This window comes from Panthera onca, chromosome X, assembly GCF_046562875.1.
Source record: "Panthera onca isolate mPanOnc1 chromosome X, mPanOnc1 haplotype 2, whole genome shotgun sequence".
In the NCBI taxonomy this organism is placed as follows: domain Eukaryota; kingdom Metazoa; phylum Chordata; class Mammalia; order Carnivora; family Felidae; genus Panthera; species Panthera onca.
In genome coordinates, this window is record NC_138357.1 from 106363913 (window position 1) to 106372549 (window position 8637).

General features: G+C 43.4%; 1 protein-coding gene across 2 annotated transcripts; it reads right to left on the minus strand.

Annotated features, from left to right (window-relative positions):
* Positions 1-5797: 5797 nt before the first annotated feature.
* LOC145714504 (melanoma-associated antigen B10-like) lies at positions 5798-8167 on the minus strand. Of its 2 annotated transcripts, none has more exons than XM_081794033.1 (2): positions 8021-8167; positions 5798-7387 (listed from the first exon to the last, which is right to left on the minus strand). In XM_081794033.1, exon 2 carries the CDS (start codon positions 7324-7326, stop codon positions 6280-6282), a length of 1047 nt encoding a protein of 348 aa, XP_081650159.1. In that variant the 5' UTR covers positions 7327-7387; positions 8021-8167; the 3' UTR covers positions 5798-6279. The 2 variants fall into 2 exon arrangements, with proteins under 2 accessions (XP_081650159.1, XP_081650160.1); XM_081794034.1 differs by having other exon boundaries at positions 8008-8167.
* Positions 8168-8637: the final 470 nt, after the last annotated feature.

The following is an 8637-nucleotide window of genomic DNA, read 5'->3' on the forward strand; positions in this document are numbered from 1 at the left end:
AATAGATTTGTGAAACAGAATAGAGGATGCAGAACTAGAATCATATTTGTCAAGTAATGTTCAACAAAAGTAGCAAATACATTTAATGGGGAAATGAAAACCTTTTCAACAAATGGTGTTGCGACAACAGGGTGAACATGAACGTTGGTCACAACCTAACTCCATACAAAAAATTAACTTGTATTGGATAATAAACCTAAAACCTCTAGCTAAAATTAAACGATTTTAATAAAAATTAATACCAAAGGGGAGAACCAAGAAATAGACAAACTGAGTACAAACTCTTAACTATATAGAACAAATTGATGACTACTAGAGGGAAGGTTGGGGAGAGGATGGGAGAAATAGATGACAGAGATTAAGGAGGGCACTTGTTGGGATGAGCACAGGGTGATGTATGAAAGTATTAAATTACTATATTGTACACCCGAAACTAATATAACACTGTATGTTAACTAACTTTTAAGAAGTTTAAAAACTTTAAGAAAGCTTCTAGAAGACCACATAGGAGAATATCTTTATGATTTGGAAGTAGTCAAAAATTTTTTAGACAACAGTCAGAAAATATTAACAATGAAAGAAAAACAATGATATAAAAAATTCAACAAAAAAATCTGCTAAGCAAAAGATATCATTAAGAAAATCAATATGTAAGCAAGCCAGCAACTTATTTAAGTTATGGACAATACATATATCTGACAAAGGACTGATATCCAGAATATGTAAACAACTTCAACAACTCAATAATAAAAACAACTAATAGAAATGGGTAAAAAACTTGTACAGGCACTTCACAAAGGAAGATAATTAAAGGGCCAATAAGCCCTTGAAAAATTATTCAAGCACATCAGGAACATTGACATTAAAACCACAATAAGACAAAATCATCTACCCACTAGAATGGCTAAAAATAAAAGGATTCTTGCTGTAAAATGTTAGTGAAGATGTGAAGCACCCTAAACACATATGCATTGTTTGTTTGAGTGAAAAATATTGCAACCACTTTGGAAATTGTTCTAGTAGTCTCTCATAAAATTAAACATATACCCACGTTATGGCCCAGAAATTCCACTTCTAAAAATTTACTCAAGATAAATGCAAACATATCTAAAAAACAGACTTGTACGTGAATGTTCATAGAGCATCTGTTCCATCACAAAACTCGAAACAACCCAAATGACTATCTTCATAAATGTGCCTACAGATTTTGGAATACTATATACCATGGAAGACGACTCAGTAAAGACAAATTACTCAATAAGGAAAGGAAAAAAACCCTCTTTTACATGATACAACGTGGATGAAGCTCAAAAACATACTAAGTGAAAGGAGTCAGACACAAAAGAGAACGTATTGTATAGTTCCACCTATATGAAAATTTTAAAGGGTCAAGTTCTGTTTCCCATCAAAATTAGCAGCAAGGACTTTATTTACCCTCATGCTAGAAACAACAACAAAAACAACAAAAACAAAAGAGATGAAAAACATATGGAACAGTGGTTTGCAAGACCCTGCGCACCAGGTAATGAAGAAGAATGATCACTGAGATTTGGGAAACATAAGAAGTGAGCCCTATGGTTGTCCCGGCTTACTGCCTTAAAAGAATTTCCAGGAGTTAGTGCAAGCAGGCAGAGCTTGCCATTTCCGTGAGTTGAAGAGATAGAGTTTGGAATTAGGGGAGGCCAAAGTGTCTAGAATTCACCATACAAAATATCCAGTAGAGGAGAGTTTCTGGAATTCTGGAGCTCGCGCAAGACTGGCAGTAGTTCCTGTTCCCATCAGTCAACGTGGAAAACCACAGAATTCAAGGGCCATCAGAGCCCTCAGAAGTGTTTTGCCTCGATAGTGAGGCAAGATTAGCTAGACACTAAATGCTACTTTGGTCCCAACTTACAAAGTTTCCAAGTAGGACCCACAAGAATCAGAAGAATCATAACACCAAGATTTCCTATCAGTGCTTAGGGAACTCCAGAATTGTTTGAGTTTCAGGGCCCACAGCCCTGAGAAGGATGAAAGGGTGCTGAGTGGGTGGGACAATGGGCTTAATTACAATCCCTTCTTCACCCACATTTTTCTGCCTTCAAATCATGGATTGGGTTTCTGGGGAAGGCTTAAATTAGATCAGAGGTCCTATGTCTAAAATGTTTGCAACCACTATATAACAGTTAGATACAGATTATGTCATGGAATCCTGGCCTTTAGGGACCCGTGTGTGCTCTCTTAACTTCATGGTCCCTCTCATATACTCTAGTCATTGCACTGTCCCCAAGTGCTCCTGATGTTCCTCACTAGATGAGGTTGTTCTGTCTGGACCCATTGCCTGGCACCTGATTATTCTGATCAAATCCTTCTTCCTTAAAGTAAAGGGAAAAGGCTTATTGACATTTCAGAATTTTAAAGCATGCCCAGAGAAATTCTGGTACTCAAAGCATCACTGAAGAAATCCCGCTTTCTATGGATGAGAGATTAAGTTAATTTTCTGCTCAACCTACTTAGAAAACAGGGAAATTAAAATAACTGTGAGACAATATATTTTCATCCAAAAGTTTGGCCAAAATTTTAAAAGTTGGTAAAATAAATGTCTGTGAGAGTATAAATCATTTACATGCATTAAACGCGAGAGTATGAGTCAGCACTGCTTTATTAGAATAGAATTTCAGCAATATTTATAAAAATTTACAATCACCACATTTTTCTACTTTAATCCAATTTACACTTTGCTATGTTTTTCCTACAAGAAAACATGCATATTCGCCCAAGAATTCATGATCACTGATGTGGATATCAGTTCTACTAATCATAGCAGTGTATGGGAAACAGTTTATGTGTCCATCAGGAGCAGAATGGTTAAGTTAAATATGGCACATGTGCACTTTAGAATACTTGGAGGAATTAAAAGAGTGAGGTGGATCTATATCTGTTCTCATGGAAAGATCCTGCATTCGTTTTAGCAAGTGACAATGGCAGGAGGCAAAATAATATGTACACTGTTATCTATCCATATTAAAAACTCACAATTTGTGTTTATAACACATCAATACAAGGGAAAGTCTAGAATAAATTTTAAAATAACACACAAATTGTGGGCTTTTGTTACTTCTGAAAAGAGGGATGAATTTTGCAGGGATGTAATAAGGAAGGGGAATTATTATTTATCCATGCTGTTAGAATTTGGGGACAATAAAAGTATGTGCACTGTTACCTAAGGCCAGCAACAGCAACAAAAACAAATTAAAGTAAAATTTTCCTCACGGGAAAACATAGAGGAGACAGTGGAACAATGTTGACTTTTTCTTATTAAGGATAGCCCAACTGCCATGGAACCATTTTCCACCTCCTAGAAGGACTCCTGGGTTTTAGGAATTCTATGTACATGTGTGTTTATACAGTGATTTCCACGAGCCTTTTCTCATCGACTACTGAAGGAGGAGGCTTTGGTTTTGACCAACAAGGTAAATTCATTTATTGTTGTATGTGATCAGTGACCAATCTCAAATAATTCAGCTCATTAAAGCTCTATTGCAAATATCAGGGTGGTTTCCAAAACCTCCTCTCTAACTTAAGGGTTATATCCCAAGAAACAAACAGTAGGCTGTGTGCCAAATCAGACTTTAGTCACCAGCAGACTTGAAAATACTTTGTGCACTGGGTGTTGTATGGAAACCAATTTGACAGTAAATTTCATATATTAAAAAATAAAAAAAATAAAAAAAAAAAAAAAAAAAAAAGAAAATACTTTGTGAATGTGGTGAAGCACCTGGGCGGGGTGGGGGTGGGGGAGTGGTGAAGGCAAGGAGGTGTCTAAAACCACACTGTCAGAATTACATGGAAGGGAAGTTGCTGTCAGAGGGGAGCCAGGGGGCCTGATGGGAGCTGCAGGGAGTTGGAATGCTCTAAATCAGGGGAGGGTGCGGCCTGAGAGCTGTCTGTTCCCCCAGGAGCACGATGCAGCCTGCAGGGGAGGACCCAGAGGAGAGCTGGCCTGAAGGTCAGGTCCAGGTATGGACATGAGGGCCCACTGGGGAAGTCCCAGGGGAGGGAGCAGTCATGCAGGAAAGTGCCGGGAGTGGACATTTGTGCTGAGACCAGGGCAGAGCCAGCTGTCGGGGGGACCCTGGGGCGAGGGGCCAGGAGATCCTAGGGACATGAACCCCGGGGACAATCCCCAAATTGTGCCTGTTTCTCATTTTTACCTTCCTTCTTTTGGGCTGCTTTTAGTAGTTTGGCCAAAGGGTCCTTCTTTCATTGCCTGAGAGACATCATGGGATAGTGAGAAGAGAAATTACAGGACAGAAGGTTGGCCTCAGGCTGGGAGGAGTGGCACTGTGTGGGCTCCAGAGTAATCAGACCAGAGCTTGAGTCCCAGCTCTGTCACTCATTGTGTGAACTGAACACATTACCAAACCCTATGAGTCTTAGATTCTACATCAAAGAAATGAGTTTTATAAGTGGTATCTTCTAGAACTGTTAGAATGTGTACAGTGTATGTGAAGCACATGGCACAGTGACTGGTGTACATTGAAACTTTAAAGAATGGCAATTATTGCTATGGCTTTTTTGATCCCAGATAATACCAAAGTTCCTGCTGAGATTTTTGTTTTTTTGTTTTGTTGCTTTAAACTAGGAGATGTCTGAGAATATGCAGTGCTGTAGGATACTGTGCACCAAGTCAGCCAAGAATTCTTAGAAAGAAAAATTACCCTAGTAAATCATCCCACTTAGAGGATATGCTATTGAATTTGGATGTTGGGGAATCTTCCCCATCTGGATGCAACTCAAAGCTCCTAAAATGTATGTTAAGAACCAACTCCTCCCCTCCCTCCCAGCTCCTCTTTGATCCAAATCACCCCTATTTTTATTCATTTAATCCCTACCAAAGTCAAACCCTCCCTTATAAGTGATTTGCTAAATTTTACTCAAGATAACCTAGTTAAATGCCCTTTGAATGGAACAGGCTCTGTTTCTCCCAGCCCATGGCAAAGAGGGACAGCATAGTGGCTTCTGGGCATCTAGTCTCAAGGAAGTATTACCCTTATTTATCATAAACTCTCTGGTGATGATATGGATAAAATACCTAGTTTGTGTACTATGTTCACCTGCATTGGATCCAGAGCACAGGGGACCTTCCATCACTACCTGGGTAAAGATTTGTGTCTGGTTTATCCAGGATCCCAAAATAACTGCTAAAATCAGTTACCCATTGGAGGCCTAGTTTCTCAACTCTGACACACACCACCCAAGGGTCTGGTCGCTGCTTACCACCCTCACATGCTTCTCCGACCCACCACCTTCACACCCTCCCCCACGGCCCACCACCCTCACATCTCCCACCCCACCACTTCAAACCCTCTGCCATCTCGTACCCTCCCCCCAAGACCCACCACTCTTGCACCCCCCCAACCGACCACCTTGCAACCTCTACCACCTCACACCCTCCCCCACCACCACCCTCATACCCTCCCCCAACCTGCCACCCTCGAACCCTCCCCTAACCCTGACCATCCTTACACCCTCCTTTGACCTACCACCCATCTTATCTTACAATTACCTCCCATTGAAGGGTTTCAAGTTTCCCAAGGCCTCAAATTGTCTTGCTTCAGGATGTTTACATTTGACTGCTCTCATCTGGACCTCCCCTTCCTGTCCCACCTCATCCTTCTTTTTTGTCTATCTCACCATCTTCCTTTTATGGGCAATGACTCCATCTTCTTTTTCTTACCACCCCCCACACTACTATGGAGCCTTCCAAAGAGCAGATGCTCATTTAATGTTAGAAGAATAAAAAAAAAGACAGTGAGCAATTTATTATGATTTATTTTCTCGTACATTCTTGAATGAAGAAATTTCAGGCATGTAACTTTTATTTTACAGAAGAGCAGAGTACATGGAATAAAGAAAACCAAAAATTGACCATCTTACTTTTTTCTCAATTTTTTGACTCCAGCTACTTTGTTGCTAATTTTTTTCACATTTCCAAAAAAATGGCAATTGCAGTGCTATGTTTTCTTGTTCCAGATCACTAAATAAGATGGAAGGTTACCAATTTGTTTTAGAAAATAGTGAAACTCATACTCTTAAACCTCATAAACAGCATCAAATGTGTAATATATTGTGAAGCTAATTAAACTTTTCAAAAACAGAAACATTTGATAACTTTCAACGAGATAAATTTGTAAGTTATTTATGTAGAATGTACGATATGCACTATGTCCCCTCTAGCTAGCACCACCTAAGCCCTCACACTACTTCAAACACAAAGTGAGGAAAGTGCTTCAGGTTTCAATACAGGTGGGAGAAGCTGCCAAAATTGGCCATGGAAGGCCCAGTGGCCAGGGCACCAGTATGAACCAGAGCTGTAAATCTGGCTCGGGCTCGCTCTTCCTCATCTTGCAAAGCCTCTTCATACCAGGATGGGAAGGCACTGGGGATGGTATCATGGACCTTGGCCAAGAATTCAAGGACTTTCATCTTGCTGGTCTCGGCGTAGGCTCTTGGACCCCACAGGAACTCACGGCATGGAGGATTGCTGTTGGACACCTGGCGGTACAGGAGGTACCTTTCCTGCACCCAATCTTCAGTGATGAGCTTCTTGGGATCCCCATAGATGAAGTGCTTCTTATCAGCATATATCCCCATCACATTAAGCACTTCCCACATATCCTTTTCAGTGGCACAGTTGCCCTTCATGAAGATCACACAGAGGACGGTCATCAAGAGGCCGGTCTGGGGCATGATTTCCTCACCCCTCAGCCTGTCATCATTGGTGCGCTGCAATTTGCTGATAAGGGCATAGCGGTGCCTGGTAGGGTCGACTTCCTTCAGATCAATGCCAAAGGCCAGCACCATTAGCTCAGAGGCTTTCCTGAGGATCTCATGGAAATGCACCTTGTGCTTTTTGATGACATGCTTAATCATGTCTTCCTTTGTTATGGGCTCCCTCATGTTATACTTGCGCAGCAGGAATTGCACCAATAGAATCGCCGTGTCATCTAGAGGGGTTCTATGGTAACGACCAGTGTTGGGTTGTGCCTGAGAGGTGCTTGGTTTTTCCTCATCTTGGCTCTTGGCACTTTTATCAGATCTTGTATGTGAAACACCTGCAGAAGTAGTAGTAGTAGATGGGGCTTTCTGAAACCCCTGGGTTTTTCTACCTGACCCAGCAGCTGAGGAGCTCTGGGCACTACCACCAGAAGGAGAAGAGGAGGAAGTGGAGGGCTGTTCTTCCTCTGCTGCAGTGGCCTGAGCATCCTGGGCACGCTGAGCCTCGCTCCGGGCCTGATGGCGTTTCTCACGGGCACGAAGCTTACTCTTTTGCCCCCGAGGCATGGTGACACTGGTCAGGGACAGTAGGCATTAATGTGGGCAGGAGGGCAGGCAATGAGGGCACCTAGAGGAGGGAGAATGAGATAGTGTGTGCGCCTTCAGCAGGGACATTTCACCTTGGCTTTAACCAAAGCCACTTCTGCAGGCTTCCCTGACAACACTGCTCTAAGACCACACAGGGCTCCTTTTCTAATCACTGTGTCCCCTGAGAACCCTGAAGAAGAAGTTAGAGTGTGCCTTAGACTGCAGCTGCCGGCCCTGCCGGGATCAACTTGGTGGCCGAGAGCAAGGAATGGCAGGTTATAGTTTCTCTACGGTCCCCTCTGTTCTGAGGTGGAGAATTCTCAGTTCACATTTAGGATCATCCTGTCAACTGTTGGCAGGGCCCAGGGCCTCCTCCCCTCTACAGCTCTGAAGCTAAACTCTTTACACCGATGACCTTACCGCCCTGAGATTCTTGGGGAGCAAATGAGAAAGAGCCACTCATGCTGCAGCCTTCCAGAGCTGACAACAGGAGCAGAGTTTTGTGGGATCCCCACAGTCTTGGATGATTAGGGTTTTCAGTGCTCAGCCGTGTACCCACTCCCATCAGACCAAACCCCCCATCTCCCGGAGGTGACAGCCCCACCTGGGGCCTCCCAGGGTAGATTGCAAGGGCAGGGCCCTCTGCGGGGTTGGGAATACCCTCAGTCCTCACTCAGACTCCTCTCCTTGACTCCGAATAGAGCCTGGGATTCTTCACTCTTTTGATCTCAGTCCACCAGCCTCAGATCAAAGTCTTCATTCTCTGAGACCCTGAAACGGAATTGAAGGGGCGTTAACAGCCAGGCCTCGGGCCTCTGCGCGTGGGAGGGGGGGCGGGGTTCTGTGAGGTTTCCTTTGTTCTACGTATTCCCACAGTTCTAAGGAAGGATAGTCACCTTGACCCTAAGCATTGCCTATTTCCTCTGCAGACCTGAGGCTGCCCTCCTCAGACCTGCGACCCTGGAGGTGGAGGTCAGTCAGTACCTCATGCTGACAAGCTCTGCTCTCTGCTTTCCAGGAGTGAAAGCAGGGGTAGGGCTGTGTGCAGGCTTCTCAGCTCTGGGGTGTGTTGTCCAGTCTATCCTGAGGGTGGAGGCAGGGAGTAGGGTGTCCTCTTGAGAAATACCAACTCTCTGAAAGGTCTGAGCAGCTCCCCTACTGCAAACCTTGCAGAAAATTGCCAAGTCCCCAGCCAGATCTGAGCTGGGGAAACTGCAGTGTAAGACAGCGTCGTAGGACGGGTGGTGGGCTGTAAGAGGAGAAATACAGAGGCCCATAGTGGTTTTTTGC

Bases quoted from the DNA above. Each gene is read 5' to 3' on its own strand.
- LOC145714504 (XM_081794033.1), bottom strand. From the start codon at position 7,326: ATGCCTCGGGGGCAAAAGAGTAAGCTTCGTGCCCGTGAGAAACGCCAT.